At 38.2% G+C, this 18,481-nt stretch overlaps 1 protein-coding gene across 3 annotated transcripts in view; it reads left to right on the plus strand.

The window, feature by feature from the left end:
- Window positions 1-18,481, plus strand: part of kcnd3 (potassium voltage-gated channel, Shal-related subfamily, member 3) — a 142,373-nt gene that overhangs the window by 111,918 nt on the left and 11,974 nt on the right. For all 3 annotated transcript variants that reach the window (XM_021323532.2, XM_012876502.3, XM_036138509.1), the window contains exon 3: window positions 869-1,037. In XM_021323532.2, the coding sequence (XP_021179207.2) occupies window positions 869-1,037 (169 nt within the window). The remainder of the gene's footprint in view (window positions 1-868; window positions 1,038-18,481) is intronic.

Below are 18,481 nucleotides of genomic sequence, written 5' to 3' on the forward strand. Positions count from 1 at the left end.
GTGTCAACATGTGCTTCCCATATGCTTGGCCACAGGCTTTTTTTATGGCGAAATAATTAAAGAAGGTAAATAAAAGGAAGTAATTTGCAGCTCAGGGGCTATTTTTAAACAGAATAACCACTTCTTACAGCTCGCTGTGAAATGAAGCATTTTTTCTTTTAGACAATAAATCTTTACCTAATTACCGCTGGGTTTGTTACATGTTTATTTCTAACTAACTCAAGTTTGGTCCAATACAATCATTTGAACTTCTGCCTAGGAAAAAAGCAAGAAAAAAAAACACCTTCTTTTTTCATGAATAGGAAATAAGCAGTGTTAGAAATAAGTTGTTTCTCAACTTCACTGATACTACATTAGCTTTTGGATTTCTCCTCTTTTGTCTTTTTCGCTGTTGTGCCAGTGCCCCGAGCGTCTTCTTCCGGACAACTTGTAAAATAAGTACTGTAATTGAGTTGTCTATCTTTAAACACAGGGAAAAAATAGCTTTCAACTCGCAAATATTTTAGACATGATTGCAATAAATGTCTCTTTGGAAATCTCCCTGGCATTCAAAGCGTCCTCCTTCATTTTAAATGTTAATAGTATCAGATCTCAGTGAGTGAGTCAGTGGACATAATTGTGTCATTTGGTGATGGAAAAGGTTTGGTTGCAGTGTCCTTTTTTTGTCTGGAAGTAAGAGAGGTCAGGTTTTATTCTAGCGATTGATGCAAGGCTCACAGGAAAGCCTGAAAAGAAGAGAAACTCAAGATATGCAGAGAATAGCCTTGCAGAAAAATTTTAATAATTTATTTAGCAGGATTGGCTATGCATGTTTCCATTAAAAGATTTTTTCTAAACGCATTCTTTTTTTCTCCCTTATATCTTACAGATATGGAGACATGGTCCCAAAGACGATTGCAGGGAAGATCTTTGGCTCAATCTGCTCTCTGAGTGGGGTGCTGGTAATTGCCCTTCCTGTTCCTGTCATCGTGTCCAACTTTAGCCGCATCTATCACCAGAACCAGAGAGCAGACAAGCGGCGGGCGCAGAAGGTACAGGTGAACACAATTTTATTTCTCTTCTGATGGGCCTCAGAGGGGTGGACCTGCAGTCTTCCAGGCCAGTGGGAAGCTCTGATGTCTTTCTACATCCAAGAAAACACCACAGGATTCAGGTCTTACCTGAGATTATATGTGTATCATATACAGTCGTAGTGGGAATTTAAGAGGAGCCTGATCCAACTCAGTTTTGGGTCCGATATCACATCCGAAACTGACAACAATTCTTCATGTATGGGCAAAGCCACCGATCAAAATTACGGTGTTGATGGTCCGATGTTTACTTTTGAAGTTGTTGAAGTTTACAGCCCAATATTGCACTCTTAAATTATTAAATATACACAGTAATATCAGAAGCTCTTTATAAAACAGATGCTTCAAATGTATCCGTCGATGTAATTTTTGTAGATATGGCTATTTTCTTAAAGATAAGGTATTTGCACAACTAGATGGCTGGAAATGAGACTGAGCCGACTGGATCCGCTGCTCCAGCCTAATCCGAGCTCCCAGCTCAGCAGCTGTAGTTTCTCTCGGGAAAACTGACACGATACCTGGCGACATCTGGGTCCATGCAATCCGCTTAATGAAACACATGTTCAGTCACAACATCCACACAACACATAATAAAGTCAGGAATTACATTTTGTTCAAATAAAGTTGCTAAATGCCTCAGCTCACTGATAACCTGGTAGCCACTGTGACAGCGAACTGTAGCGGCAGCCATTTATGGCAGCAGCATGAAGATTCCAGCCAGGGAAGGCTGATGCTAACCAACCGATAAATGGTAAATGGCTTGTACTTGTATAGCGCTTTAACTAGTCTTGATGACCTCCAAACCGTTTCACACTACAGTTTTAGTCATTCACCCATTGATACACACATTCACACCCTGATGGTGGTGAGCTATGTTAGTAGCTAAAGCTGCCTTGGAGCAAGCTGACAGAGGCGAGACTGCCATACACCGGCGCCACCGACCCAAACTTTGCTTTAGTCAGAAAGTCGAGTCCTATTTTCTAAAAATTCACATTTTCCCAACTGCACTGTTAACTTCATGCATAGCTTTTTCTTCTCACAGCAGAATGCCCCTGTCTTGCTGGACTAAACATTGGCCAGGATAAGATTTTTGTAGTATGATAACCTGGTGCAAAGATGCAGTGGTTTCATGCTGTAATACACATTTTTAATGGGGGCATATTGTGCTTTTCAGTTCTTTTCACCTTGAAATCAGTCAGTGATATAAATATAAATATAAAGTGGAGCTTCAATGCTTTGGTTTGAATTCCTCCTTAATTTTCCCCCACATTCTCCTTTTTTACCCCTGTTCTGGGGTGTGTCTGAGTGCCACTCATTTTGGGGCTGTCTCTAAATCTAAAGGAGGTGCTAAGCACCCCACGCCCCTCCAGGCCGCAGAGCATCCCACCCCACCCCAATCATACATTTTTGTACAATGTTGGGGAGCATTGTAATGAACAATGGAACATTTTTACTGATCCACCTGTAGCTTTAGCATTCCTCAGCTTGGATTACACAATCACTCAGTGAAATAAACAAGGCAAATTCACGAGACTGGTAAGCTGGAAGTCAGTGACCTTGTTTAGCAGCTCTGCAGCAAATACTGTGACGCAACAACAAAAAAATATATATAATATATAGGAAACCACAGCTTTATTGTCCTATCTGTACATTTATTTTGTATTTTGATTTTAATCCACAGAATTAAATATAAATAAACACATGCAAAATACTTTTTTCCAGTTCATCTCTTTATAGAATAACAGAACAAGAGACACGCTACATACTGTTTTGAAATAGCATTACTTAAAGGAGCTATAAGTAATACTTACACTGTGTGTCTCAAATGGATGCCACTCAAAACAATCTAGTATGCCATTTTTAAACAGTGTGTTGCTGTTGTGAATTTTTACTTCCACATGATAGGTATATGATGTGGTATTCTGTTCTATTTCTGTTCTGCTTCTCTTACTGGCTTCCATGTTAGCAGGCTGCTGCTCTTTTGTCAAGATAAAATACCAAATGCTGCACTCTGTGTTGGGAACTCTGGGAAATCTCATAAGATTGTCTGAAGAACCAGGAAGTAAACGCGTGCTACAGTCCGAACCGAAGTAGTTCAGGACCGTACCTCTAGGTTTGAAAGGAGAAAAGCATGACTCAGACATTGTTGATGAAGAGAACCAATTGTTTATAGGGAATGTTACTTCTATCCTGGGTGATAAATGAGAATGATTTTGGTTGATTTTACAGTAAATATATTACTTATAGCTCCTTTAAGCCTCTTAAGACCCCTCCCTTTTCTTTCAACATTTTTGCTCAAAATAACATGCTTAAATCTAATCACGCATTATTCACCAATTACAGACTCCGGTTAAAAAGTCTTGGTTTAATCTTAGATAATCTGTGAATACCAAAGAACATTTTTAACAAGATTCAACATATAGTAAAGAGCCTGGAAAAAAAATAACCTTCAATCTCTCCCTCAGTACTGGGGTAATAATGATGGTTGGTGCTCCTTTACTTTCCACACCATGACTGGAGGCAAGAGACACTTCATGTATCCTTACAGCAACAGTTTCTCTGAAATAAAATATCAAATCTAATCGCAAATAAAAACTTTGAACCTTAGGAAAAGATGGAATGGAAAATCTTAGTAGTTTTGAAACTATAAAAAATTTTAAACCTTGGTACCAGTAAATGTCCCCTACCTTCTCGAGACAATTGTAACATGGACCATGAATTTGTAAAAATTCAAGGTCTTCTTTTAGCTGTCCTACTGTACTGTCGTATCAGGCTCATTGCATTGCTATCTTAAACCACAATTTAATAGAGTTGATTATTTTGTTCATGGTCTGGCCTTTTAGACCAGTTCATGATAGTGTTTGTGGATCAGTTAAAATATTTTTGTTTTATTTATTGATTTTTTTATTTGTTTGTGTATGTTATCCGTTCAGGTAGTTCAGTGGGGAGCGAGAATCATGATTTTCCACTGGCTTAAGTCCAGCTTTGCTGTTGTTCTGTTCTGCTCCAAGTATCACTTAGCCAGGTGTCTTGAACAACCAGAGGCAAGGTATAATTTGCTATTCATTATTAAAGCTCTGCAGACATTGATGCAAGACAAACGTTTTTCTTTTCTCTCTAATCTTAAATTGTTTCTGTCGTTAACAGAACCGATTTAAGATTGCCAAGTAAAATATATACAAGAGGAAATATAATTCACTTCTAGTTGAAAAAGAATAATCACCAGGTTAGCCAAGACCCTTCTCCCTTAAACAGAAAAAAGGTAAACAGAGAATTTTTCTGCATCCTTAGACACGTCTGTGTTTCTTCCATTTCTCTAAGGACATTTTATGTGCTCCCAGGGCAGCTAAGGGATGTAATCCCTCAAGTGAGCTCTAGGTCTGCCCTGAGGCACTCATTAGATCCTTTAAAAAGCCTCAGCTGGTATGTTTCAGCATGAAGAAATGGCAGCTTTGTTTTCTCATCTTTCTTTTTCTTCCGTGGCTCAGTCCAGTCATCATACAAGGGAACCTCAATTCAGCCTTTTGCTGCCATCCTTTCACTTCTTCTGTCCCTACACACAACTTCTGGCCATGTTGTGAACATTGCTTAGCAGGAAAATTGAAAGCCTTACCTTGGACCACACAGCTTCTGTGGGAGAAGATAAACCATGTTGCATTTATTTTTTTAAAGGATTATCTACATTTAAAATCCCATTTTCATCAAGTAGGAAAGATAAACATGTGCCAAAGGGATTTTCCACCACGCGATAATCCATAACCCATTTGGTACAAAGGGATTTATTAACATTAATGAAGTCTCTCGATACACATTTCAAAGACAGACAGACGATCTCAATATTACAGCAAATACGGATAAAAAAAACAGCTATTCCTTCAGGTTGCAGGAACACTCAATAGAATCTGAACTAATTAGGCAGACTGTTCAATTAGAATATTTGGGCCAAAAGTGTTAATTAATCAGAAAAATACAATAACATTCAGGAGTTTCAGGTTTCTATATTTACAAAGAAACATTTTGCCAATGTTTTGTTAATTCTGTTGTCTGTTCATGAAGACTTTCAGTAACATCTCTTGCTCTTACAGCTGTCTGTACCAAAATCTGACTCGTAATTCACTTATTTCCCCTTTTTCCAATATTTCTATGATTTATATTTTAGGTGTTTTATTCATTCAAGCATGGCAACATGTTATAGTTGAAATTAGATATTTGAATACACTGTACAAAAAGACACCTAACCTTTTTTTCTCACTGTCTGATATTAAATCAGACTAAACCTTGCTGGATTTAGCAATGATAGGATTACCAAATATTATTAATATTGCTAATCGAAACAGTAATTTTATATAACAATACAAACTGGTGCTTTTCACATTTGTAGGAAAAAGAGGGGGCTAAATAGATATTGATTCTAAATGAAAATAATTAGCTACAAAGTAGCTTAAAGACAACAAAGTAAATGTTTAAAGTGTCCATCACAAAGCATTGATCAATCCTGTAGAACGTTTGTGGAGAGAGCTGAAAAGGTGTGAGCAATCTAGGCGTCCTACAAACCTGACTCACTTGTACCAGCTTTGACCAGCGCAGTGGGCCAGGATTCCAGCAAACTACAGAGAGAATCTTGTGGATGATTACTAAAATGTTAGATGGTGGTTTAAATGCAATACTCCCAAATGCTATGCAATGTATGTGAACATCTGGATTTAATTGTACACAGACAAATTTTCCACAAGATTGATAAACTTTATTTTGAAAGAATGTGAGATTTCAGTATTCTGTTCTCCTTCTGGTATATGGCACTGCCTTTAAATCATTAAAACCTCGCTTTCTTGTTGCGTTCAAGAGCCAAAAACGAGTAGTAGCATCAGCTGGCTTTCATACTAAACTGAGCTGGTAATCATAGTTTCAGGGCAGGCCTGACAGTTTTTGTACACCCGAGATGGATAGTGTGTTTGCTCGGAGCTGGCAGACGTGCACACGCAGACACATATTTTCAGAGTCCATCCTTCTCGCTCATCACTGCCATTCACATCTCTTCCAAACAAGGCTCCCCCCCCCCCCCTTGCTCATCTTCTTCCCTCATTCATGCTCCTCTGCCTCCATCAGCTGCTGCACTTCTCGCCCCTCCTCACCCCCATTTCTCTCTCACCATTCCTGTGATTAATGCCATCCATCTCTGGACATTTTCTCTGGTTGCAGTTTAAATCTGTTTAAAGTCCTGCAACTGTGACCTGACCGCAGCCCCAGTCTTAACTGAGCGTAACCTTGTCTGCTGAACAAGACTCTTTTGTAACATAGCCAACTGCTCAGGGAGGAAAAGTTGAGGGAATTATCTAGATGGAAAGTGGTTTGAAATGAGATATAAGGAATTAGATGGAGACAAACGAGAGGAAACGGAGTGATACAAGAAAGGCCAGAGGGAAGGAGTGAGCAGACGAGGCAGAGGGAGCATAGACATGGGATGGAGCTGGAGGCAGTGCATGTCCTGATGTTGTGTTCTTTCCTGAAATAGCGATCACCCAGATGAGGTGCTGGCTGGAAGGAAAGTTTATGTCTGTAGGCCTGTTTATATGTGCATATGCATCTGTTGAGTGAAAATCCCCATCTGCACCCGATGGAGGGGTGCATCTGTGCAGAGTGGTAGCTGTATGTTTTTGTTATTGGTTCAGTCTTGACCTTCTCTGTATCGCCTTCCCATGTGCGTTCCCTGAGCCGCGGTGTTGTGCAGTGTCCCAAAACAGTGCCACAGTGCCAGACACCCACCGACACTTCACCGACCACCAATGAACCGCTGTAGCTTGGTGCTGCAGATCTCATTAACCAGCACTAAATGACTCTCTTCAGGCACTCTGATGTCTCTTTGGCTTGCCTGCGGTGAGGTCAGGGATTTGCTTCAAGCGCCAGGATATCCAGTGGATTGCTTTCCTCCCTTTCATAACACGATGACTAAAACACCTTATCACCGCTTTCATGATAATGTTGCACCTGGATGCTTTGATCTTCAAAAGAGTTATTATGATGGCAAATGAAGGTCTAAGTGCCATGGATGATGGGAGATTTGCAAATGTGATATTTCAGGTCGTTCAGATTTAATCTGTGCCATTTCCAACTTTAATTATCCAGCATGATTAGGTGTTGCCACTATCCAGGAGACCTGTTCAGTGCGCTCTAAATATGGTGTTGCCCTATGGTAAAGCAAGCTTTGAGAATTGGTTTTGATAGACATTTCCAACCGCTGGATGTCTAAAACTTTGTTATTTTAAACTGTGGTTTGCCATTGTTCCATTTAGGTTAGTTTTAAAATATAATTCATAATATAAATAACCTAACTTTTATTGAGTTAATGAATGCATCTGCCTTACTGAAATGCCTTAATCCTCTTCGCTTTGTACAACTACACCTTGCCGGGGATTACACAGTCATATTCAATAAATTTGAATATTATTGAAAAGTACATTTATTTCAGTAACTTTTTTCCACTAAGGGAACACATTATACAGATTAACACAGACTGACGATGTTTTAAAGCCTTTAATTCTGTGAATTATGTTTTTTTCCCTCACCTCCAGCTAATAAAAGCAGCATCTAAGATTACAATATTGCATCGGACCAATAAAAAGGCAATACCTTTCATGCAGAAATAGGAGCTTAATAAAAATTATGTTTAATAACGTTTTAAAGGTTGTTGTTTTTCTAAAGGTACTTTTAAACTGATGAACAAACTAAACTTAGACATACATATTCTAATTTCTTGAGTAGGACTTTATTTGTGTGGCTGTTGAAGGAATTCAAGTATTCCCTGTTAATGTATACACTTTAAATAAAACTATGTCTAGCTCTCTTACACCATGATCTGATTCCAACTTTATTCTGACATAAAACGTTTGATGGCTAAAGACAGAGTAAAAAAAAAATGACCTATTCCAGGTACCCACAAAGGCATCAGCTCATCATCTATGAAAACTCACCAAATTAAATACAGGAATATGCTGATTAAAATCTTCTTGATTTTTAGACATTTCCCCCTGTTGTTAATAAATGAATATAAACTCCTTTAGATAGTGCTGACCTTTTGGACTTAAGTCTGTATTATTAGATGTTGCATAACTTAAGTCTGTTATTTATTTTTTATTTTGGAGCAGTGAGTTGGCGGACAAGAGTCTCTGCTTGCCTCTAAATATGATGGAGCCCTTATCCATTCACTGTCTGCCTTTTCACTGCTAATGACAGCTGTGATTCTTAATGCCCCTCCAGAACCATGAATCACTCAGGCATGCCATAGTCTTCAACACCCCATTACTGCCCTCAGCAGAACATGTAGTGTTTTTTTAATGCTCAATAACCTAAATGACATACGACCTTCCCTGTTATTAAACCAACCATTTGCAAGTGCCACTAGTCATTTACCATAGCAAAAACGTCATTTTCTTCACACTTCTCACTAACAATTGGTTATGTTTCGCGGAAAATTCTTTCCTCCCGAGGTGATTTCTTAGAATAAGTCAAGGTTCAACTGAGAGCTAAATCTGAAAGCAATTTTTAGATTGCCTTTCACTTTATTGAAATGACGAAAGGAGAACAGATGGGACAAAAGGGAGGAGGAATTATTGAGGGGAGGATGTGCAGCATTAGTCCCCCAGCATTTTCCTGCCTCCTCTCCATCTCTCTCCCATCCCTTTTTTTTGCCTCCTCATCACACAAGTCTTACCGTCCTTCCCACCGCCACCCCCCACCCCTCCCCTGCTCACATCAATCTTCATTCAGGTCTAATTGTTAGCTGTGAGCCGAGCTCCCCTTACAATTAACCATCCATCTGGGTGGCGGTGAAGAGACAGCCCCTGATCTATCTCACTGCACAGAGAACAGCTACATGAGGATGCCACCAGTTGCTGAATCCGTCAAGGGGAGCAAACACAGCAGAGGTGTACTCTCGACTCTGCCTCCCATAGTCTATAGAACAAATGTGTTCTTTTCTCCATCTTTATTGAAACAATTTTAGCTGCAATACAATCACTTTTGCCTAAGTTGAATAATTGTGCAAAGTTTATTTTGGAAAAGATGGTTTTAAATGTACAGGTGAAAAGGGCAAGTGTTACCAAATAATAATAATAATGATAAAAGAAAAACATCTAAATGAACTGCAGTTTAAAAAGTGAGCCACAAATGGGACTCCTAGATCTGTTGTGCTATTATAGCTGCAGGTAAAGTTAATTTACGTTTATGCTTGAACTGAATGTGGATCATGCCTAAAAACTACATGGTCTTTATCTTTATTGAAAAAAAACTGAACTGGACGCATTCCATATTTGTTTATACTTATGATATTTACAGCCAGAGTAGCAGGTGTCCAGTTAGGGGGCCAGTGTAGTTAAAACATTTAGTTATGTAAGACATTAATACTACAATAAATAATAAGTTAATAATACACTACACAGCCAAAAGTATTCGCTCACCCAACCAAATAATCAAAATCTGGGGTTCGGATCACTTCCAGGGCCACAAGTGTATAAAATCAAGCACCTAGGCACGCAGACTGTTTCTACAAACATTTGTGAAAGAATTGGTTGCTCTCAGGAGTCTGTGAATCCCAGCGTGGTTCTGTGATAGGATGCCACCTGTGCAACAAGTCCAGTCGTGTTATTTCCTCAAATATTCCCAGGTGATTATCAATGGTATTACATGGAAGTGATTGGAAACAACAGCAACTCATCCATGAAGTGGTAGGCCACATAAACTGATGGGGCGGTGGCAGCGGTTACTGCATGGTGCATAGAGGTCACCAATGTTTTGCAGAGTCAGTCGCTACAGACCTCCAAGTTTCATGTGGTCTTCAGATTAGCTCAAAAGCAGTGCACAGATAGTTTCACTGAATGGGTTTTCATGGTCCAGCAGCTGCATCCAAGCCATACATCCACTGTCACTGCATGCATGGTCAGCTTGAGGGATTGCTGCAAAGTCAGTGACAATGCAGCCCACTGTCCACTGTGGCTACATGCTCAACCAGGAGGAGAGAATGCTGCAAGTCAATGAGTCAATGCAATCTGTTGGGTTTCTTTAGATAGAAAACTTTCTAATCACTCTGTCTGTATGATTTGATTGAATCGACTTTTTAAAGTGCCTTGAGATGACGTGTTGGGAATTTGTGCTATATAAATAAAACTGAATCAAATGGATTATTCCCTATTGCAATGCAAACTGTCAGGTGCAGTGATGTAAAGCGCACCGCCACTGGACTCTAGCACAGAGGTACATTCTCTGGAGTGACTGCTCTCGCTTCTCCATCTGGCAATCTGATGGACAGGTCTGGGTTTGGCAGTTGCCTAGAGAATGGTACTTGTCTGGGAGTATTGGACCAAGTATAAAGTTTGATGGAGGGGGGATTCTGGTGTCTGTTTGTTTTTCAGGAGTGTTCAGCAGTGCCAGCCCCTTAGTTCTAGTGAAAGGAACTCTGAATGCCTCAGCATAGCTAGAGATTTGTAAATGGTCTCCTCCTCTCCTAACTTGAATCTCCATCAGTGCACGAAGCTCTTGTCCTCAAAGATTAGGCCTGGACAGAGTCCTGACCTCAACCTGATAGATCACATTTGAGATGAGGGTGGAGAATGAGTGGAGACTGAGAGCCAGGCCTTCTCATCCAACATCAGTGTCTGATCTCACAAGTGTGCTTCTATAAGAATGGTCAAAAATCCCATTAACACTGTCCAGAACCTTGTGGACAGCGTTTCTAGATGAGCTGAAGTTGTTTTAACAGCAAAGGGTGGACCACTGTCATATGGATTAAAATGGGATGGCACTTAAGTTCGCATGCGAGTAAAGGCAAGTGAGAAAATACTTTTGGCAATATAGTGCACCTTAGCTGATTGAATTTGTGTTAAAGTAAAATTCTTCAGTTCTTTTTATTAAAAGATAATTTACTTTCAGTGTTTCAATTTTTTAGCTAAATCCTTTACAAGCAAAGAAAGAAGAGTTCCTATCTCTCTCTACTGCCTTTCTCCTCTTCTCACTGTTTTCTCCAAATCACATGACTATTTTTTTGGCCTTCGCTCCGAAGGCTCAAGTCAAAAGTTGAGGTGACCTTTTTCTGAGAATGTGTGTTGGCTTTCTAGACAATCAATGAAGTTGTTGGTGTGTTGCAATAAGATAGACCAAAAGAAAAAAGGAGGCAGGGAGGCAAGGACGCATTGACGGGCGGCTTTGTCGAGTACAGGGTCAAGAGAAACGACAAAGAGAGAAAACAAGACCATCTAGCAGACAGGGGTGTACTTTTATATATGAAGGAGAGCCAATCCTTAGACAAATGTTACTTTGAAGTCAAGCTGTCCGCAGGCCAATAGTGTCACCAGACACAATTTCCTTAAAATCAATCTTACTATTGTGCAGCGGTTCCAATCTGCTCCCAATTGGCCTAACACTGTATTCCTGTTTCCCCCTTATACTGTATGTGCACAGAATAGTGCACATAAATGGTGTAAGTACAGGTGCACGGCAACTCATGTGACGTTGTTTAGAACTATTTTCTTTTGTCAGTCTGTATAAAAGCAACTCTTAAGATGAGTGGCAGCTGCCTGACAATATAGGCTCTCTCACAGTATTTATGTGAGGTTGTGTAGGTGCTCTTCCTCATCCGATGGCCTCTTCTTTTATGTGCATGGTACTGAGGCAGGCCTGAGGCAAGACCTAAACTCGCCTTAAAGCCTAATTACCTTACTTTTCATGTAGCCAGATCCTACGCACAAACTGTTGCACCACCCCACAATGTGCCATGAATTTTTTACCTTTCTTTGGACCAAAAGAAATTGCTTCTAATATAGTACATATTTTTGTAAATTACATCCAGGGTCAATACAATTCCATTCTTAAAGAACAGTGATGTATATGACAAGCAAATCACAAAATAAATATGATCTCCTGAAAGTTGGAGCAAATTTTGAGGCAGGAGAAGAAAATCAGGGGGGGAATTATTTGCTGTACTGCTGGCTTTAGAAAAAATAGGTGATGGAAATCATCCTTACTCCCAGTAAGGTGGGCTGGAGAGTATTGCATAAGATTGTATAAATTTAACTGTCAAAGCTGTGTTTAAAAGCCACTTGTTGGTTTTTCCTGATTCCGTGTTTTGGAACATTTGAAAATGGTTTTGCATGAAGAGGTTATTGAATAGATCTCAAATCTGTAAATAAGGTCCATCCTCATTTCACAATGATGGCAAGGCGACCTGAAGAATCTTTCCACTGGTGTTGAGCTATTTAATTAAAGTAACAGGATGTAGTTGTTTAAAGGAAAGCACAAGTTTTTCTTTTTAACGCCGCAAACATATCACATATTGTTACAGTGCAAAACATTTCATTGACCAAATGTTATAATTCTGCATGCTGCATTCTCTCCCTTTTATCTCCTGATTCTTTCACCTCTACTCTTTTTTTTCTTTTGTTTCTCTTTCACTTCTTGTTCTTCCTTTACTCTCCCATTGTCATGTCCATATAATTTGAAATTCTCCCTGCAGGAATCACAATAAAGCTATTTACAAGCATAAATCAAGTGGAGCACTATGGCGAAAGCTGTTCGCTCCACTTGTAAAAGCAAAATCTGTCGAGCTCTATCTGGCATTGAGACATCAATTCCTATTGCCACATTGCTAGACAGGACACTGGGGGAAAAAAAATAAAATAATAATAATAATAATTCTGCATGCTTTTTTTCTAACCTCATTCGTTTTTTTTTTTTTTTTTTTTTTTTTTTTTTTTTTTTTTTTAAGGAATTAGTTAAATTAAGGGAAAAATAGTTTGCATCTACTGGGCTTATTTGCATATGTTTATATTTAGTGGAGCCTGATTCATGGCTATAGTGGTGAAGTGACACAGGAAGTATGCACAAAGCATAGGAAAAAAAATTAAAAGAAAAAGAACTTGGCACTGGGACCAACCTTCATTGAGAATACACTGGTTGCCGAAGTCAGTTGCTGGTCATGAAACTTAATGTAAATTTACATGGCTCTTTTTAATAGGCTGGCACTGTCCTTACTCTTCAGCACTTCTGTTAACAACATACCCTCTTTCCTTGCTTAAAAATTATAGCACAAGGTTGTTTGCTGGTCCCCAGCTGGTGGGCTGTGCGCCAGCTGGGGACCAATCAAATACAGAAACTTGATGTTGCCCTCCAGGCAAAAAAAGAAGAGGAAAATAACATTCTTAATTTTTCTTCAAAAATATTTATGTCACTTGTACTACAAAGAAACAAACGTTAACTGCACTTCTACGATTTATGATTACAGTGGTGACTATTTTTCCTCCTCCATTACAGCAATCAGACAGCTTTTGTTATCAAAACCATCTATTTCATTTATTTTAGCTACTTTTATGTGATGACTTTTCCTGGCTTTCTTCTGTAAATCTCTTTCTTAGGGAAAATGCTGATCGATCTCTAAAGGATTATTTTCATTTCTCAACAAATGTTTTTTCAAGGTTCCCACACAGTGGTGGAAAAGAATTTTTCAATTTCTGGAGATTTTTCAATTTCTGGAGATATCCAGTATGATAATGCAGAAAATAGAATCCCCTTGTATAAAAAAGCACACCCTTTTATCCATCCAGCACTGTCTAGTTTTTGCAGTTTTCATATTTGAGATGTGAAACTTTAAATAAAATACCAGTTGTAAATTCATCATGAAGTTCTGTAAACATACTGCAGAAATTTGCTGAAATACAAGCAGAGCACTGGAAATTTAAACCTGTAAGCCCTGGAAAAAACTGTTTCTTATCTGAATATAATAATATAACTCAAGCACACACCCTGAAAGTAGAACAGGAAAAAAAAACTTTAATAAAATGACTTAGAAAGTAAGTGAAAGATAAATTCAAGTTTGTAACTAATAAGTAAGGATTCCTTTTTCCAATGAACAGGTTCATAAATGAGATTAAACTTGTAATCTCTCGTAACGGGATGACCTCTTAGTGTAGACATGGGAGTGAGCAAGGTTTTAATACCAATGATATTGCCTATTCCTCAACATGACAGAGATTTTTTAGTAAATGAATAACCCAATATTAGTTGGTCATGCTGTTATAGTGAAACAAAACCCTGGAAATGTTCTTTTTTCATTGATCATATAATGTGCATATGTAAAACTGAATATTTTATCTTTTAATATGATGTATTATGTTCTCAAGGAATCATTGTTAACAAAAGTGAATGCCTGACAAAAGCCTTTTTCCCTAAAAAAATTAGGTTACCATCTGTTTCTGCATAGGGATATTTCATTGCATGCATTACAATTTTCATGGTTTACTGCTCATAAATTAGCTTGTTGAAGGTAGTGCTTCAGGACAGTAAGACACAGTCCAAAATCCTCCATGTGGTCTGGATTCTTTATGTCAATTGTTAAAAACCAAGATTTTATGGTGAATTAAGAGACTTTTTAAATTAGATGCATTAAAGCGTAATTGTACCTTTTTGAAAACAATACAGAAACATCAAACTCCAGCTCTCACACTTTCTGCTGTTTTCAAATGGTTGGATTCTTGAAGATCGTTTAACACTGAGCCTCAGTATGTTTACATGTCTAATCAGGGATTTACACGCCATCTTTGTGTGTTTGTGTTTGTTTGTTTGTTTGTTCTGCCATGTCCACTTGCACTAGAGAAAGTTGTTTTTGTCAGCTAACCCTCCACCTGACAAGATCGCTATATGTAGGTGTTAACTTTAACCCTCTGCACTCTTAACAACGCTTCAGCAAGAATACAGCCTCAGTGTTCCGGGTTGCAGCCTGAGACAGGACTGCCCTGGACCGTGAGGTCCCGGGAATCAATCAGAGCTGTGAAAGTGGATTTGCTCTGGCAGGACATGTTTTAAACGACCCCTCTATTACCTTGGTGCTGCCTAGCAACTATTGCTGCACTCATAGGCTGCTATTTGCATGGTGACCCCGGCTGAGACACTTCTATTGGCTGAGCAGACAGGAAGGTTATTCCAAAGTCCTTTGGGAAAGCTGTGCCAAAGCTAATGTTCATAGCGTGTGAGGTCACAGAGAGGAGACAAACCTGTCAAGGACTGCAGGAGGGATGAGATAATGATACAGGAGACGAAGAGATAATAAACAATTTCAAGAAAGGTGCTATAGGTGCTTATGTTTAGATATATGGTGACACGCACACCTGTTTGTCTTTTTTTTCTTTTTTCTCTTAGCATTTTCTCTAAATAATGCTAACATGACCTTATTTTTAATAGATGTCAAGTCAGGGTGCGACCTTGGGTTGTCATTCGTTACCATACCATTTTGCAGCAGGTAGCCTACTTACATTCATCACTGTTGTTTGGCTGTATGGGTATATTTACATATATACATATACATGCACAGGTACATCTAAAAATGTAATGTTGTAAAAAAAATATATATATATATATATTTTTTGTCAAAGTGAAATTCATTCATTATACATATTCATCATATGAAATGAAACAAATCCAATTCATTACAGATAAAGTGAAAAATCCCAAACTTCCCTTCCTGTAAATTATCTCTAGATAGATAAAAGTAAGTTTCTCTGGTTAGATAATGCTTTAATTTGAACACACATGGAAAATTATGTGTAGAGGACTACCAAAACTGAACACAACAACCCCCTCAGTTAAACATTGTGGAGCAGCGTCATTGCTGCTGGGGTCCTTTTCCTCCATTTGCAACACAGGGTAGTTGGCTGAACTAGGTGGGAAGATGGGTGACGCTAGATAAGTTGAAGTCGGAATGAAAAGCTGTTTTCATAGAGTTTTTTGTTTTCTGACCGAAAGCTGGGTTGGATGTCCACCTTCGTTCAGGAGACCAAACTTAAATGTAAAGCCAGAACTTGACTGGAAAGGTTTAGATCAAAGAAAGTCATTGTGTTAGAATGGTGCAGTTCAAGTTCAGACTCCAAAGTACAAAAGGGTGGGAATACTTTTATAAAGCTGTGTAACACTTTTAATCCTCAGAAATGCATGAGGCCCCTTGTAAAGTCATTTTCATGCCCTATATTTTACACAACTGATATTTTTTTCTTCATAACGTCCTTCACCCTAAATCCATGCATATAAAAGGCAGCAGAATGCAACCTTTGTAAATATCCTCAGTTTAACATCAAACTCTTGACTTTGATGGGAAAATGGCAGGTCTTTGAGACCTGAGTGACTCACCTCATACTTTCCCATTAGGTGATTCTGTCCATGTTACTCTACGGTTTCTTGAGAGTAGTGTTAACACTCTGTGTAAACATGCCAGCGTGCATGCTTGAAAAATTTTTTTTAATATGTTTTGTGGACAGGGACTGGCAAAGCTCACTACATTCATGCAGGAACGATTCAAAGGTCAATTCTTTTATTGGGTTCATGAGTTCCACAGTTCTTGATTGGGTGGTCCTTGCAGTATAATGGTTCTCATTTGTATAGATAATTAGAATCTCCTGGGACCCCTTCGGAGCAAACCACATGCAGTTTAAAAGTTTGTGACTATGTGGACTGAACATTTTGACTTCTATGCCCTCTAAATAATAATCTACATGAAATGTTAACATAACAGAAGCCAGAAACCTCGCAACAGCCATAAAGCGCACATTGACACGGAAATCACTAAGTCAGCATTCTGGGTGCTCAGCACCTGCACGACAATGTTACCTGCAAGCAGTGCCCTACAAAAGTGTTTTCTGCAAGACTGCATATCTTACAACAATAAATCGTGTTTATTTACACTTCTAATACTTTTAATAAATCACTAGGAAGTACTACACACAATAGAATTGCAGAACTGCATGCACAGCTAGGGAGCAAAAAGTTGTTCTCATCTGATTTGTTTAGTAGATCCAAGTTTCCAAACACTGATGCATTTTTTCAAGTTTTGCAAAATAAAGTTGTGAGTTGTGTGATATTGAGAGATGTGAAAAGATGCTATAAAAATAATAGGAAATGTCTTATACTCAATTGCAATTCAAACAACAAAGTCTTTATTCAAAGCCATAAAATACAAGCAATAATATTACCCGTCTGGGCTACTAATAGAACCAGATTATTTTAAAACACAGAACTCTGATCCTATATAATATGGATTTGTATTATAAAATAAATATGAATATGGATTTTAAAACAAAAAATAAAGAACTTTGTAAAATGGTCACAAAAGTGTGCAATATGGTGTTTTTATATGTAGTGTTGTTTCTTTGCTAAATATGTATTTTGGAATCACGGTTCAGGTTTGGTTACCTTCAACCATAAAAAAAAATTGCACACAAGGTTTGGGCTTGAAATAAAACAGGAATAAAACACATTATCATCACATGAATAACACAACCAGTTACCTGTTAGCACTTGTTTTAATATCTTTTTTGCACTAATTCTGGAGAAATGTCCACTCTCATGTCACAACTATGTCATATTTTCTCCATATGCAGATCGGTGCCCCTAACTGTGCTGTGGTATATTCATGATGCCATGGATCTTTTAGGCTTTTCCTGATACATTTGTACAATGATTAAATAATTGTGTATTATTTTGATCCTTTTTAGCTTAATTGCAAGCTACAGCTTTAAAGGATACAGAGAAGTAAATGTCAGAAAAATCCTACATGGATAGCTGAACTTTATACCAGCTTCATCCGACTAATTATAAATGATGATCAGTTTGAAAGAACACTGCATGTTGGAATTCAAATTAACAGAGTATTGGTTTAATGGTGTGAATAGGCATGCAACCAGCTTATTTCAGTTTTTAGTCCTTTTATGTTATCTTTTAGTAGATTTAAATATATTTTTGTCACGCTTTTAACATTTTGAGCCCAGTGAAACAATAACACAGAGCTATTTTAAATTAATAGAAACAAGCCCAACTAACATCTTAAAAGGGGATTGAATAGCTCAGAATTACAGTCAGTTTATGTAATTTTGTCAGTCAGTAATTTATACTCTGAACATCAGAAACCATCTTACAACTGGTGGCCATTTATTCCTCCTTATCTGTTCAAACAGTCATGTATAAACAATAAACATGTATGCATTTCCAAAGGTGTGTTACAAATGGTGACCAATTGCATCTCTGCCCTTGTGTTGGGTGTGGATCTCATGTATGTTTACCGTTTCTGCAAAAACTCAACTCAAAGAAATGTAGGTACTGTTATCAAATAGACACGAAGATCTAAACTTCATAGAATCCCTTGTCTTGTGGTGAAGACAAAAAGCGAACCATGAACACTATACCCCCTGTATGAACAATGAAAGGTTGTATAAAGTGGCATGCCACAAGTTTAAGCTGGTGTTTTAAATATATTTTATAAAATCAAGCTCAGCTTCAGAAGGGGTTAAACTTATTTATTCATGTATGGATGTTTCCTGCATAACAGCAGTGAATTTATTTTAATACAGTCTGAGGATTCTACAGTTTAGAGATTCCCAGCTTTG

This window comes from Fundulus heteroclitus, chromosome 1 (assembly GCF_011125445.2).
Source record: "Fundulus heteroclitus isolate FHET01 chromosome 1, MU-UCD_Fhet_4.1, whole genome shotgun sequence".
Taxonomy (NCBI): Eukaryota; Metazoa; Chordata; class Actinopteri; order Cyprinodontiformes; family Fundulidae; genus Fundulus; species Fundulus heteroclitus.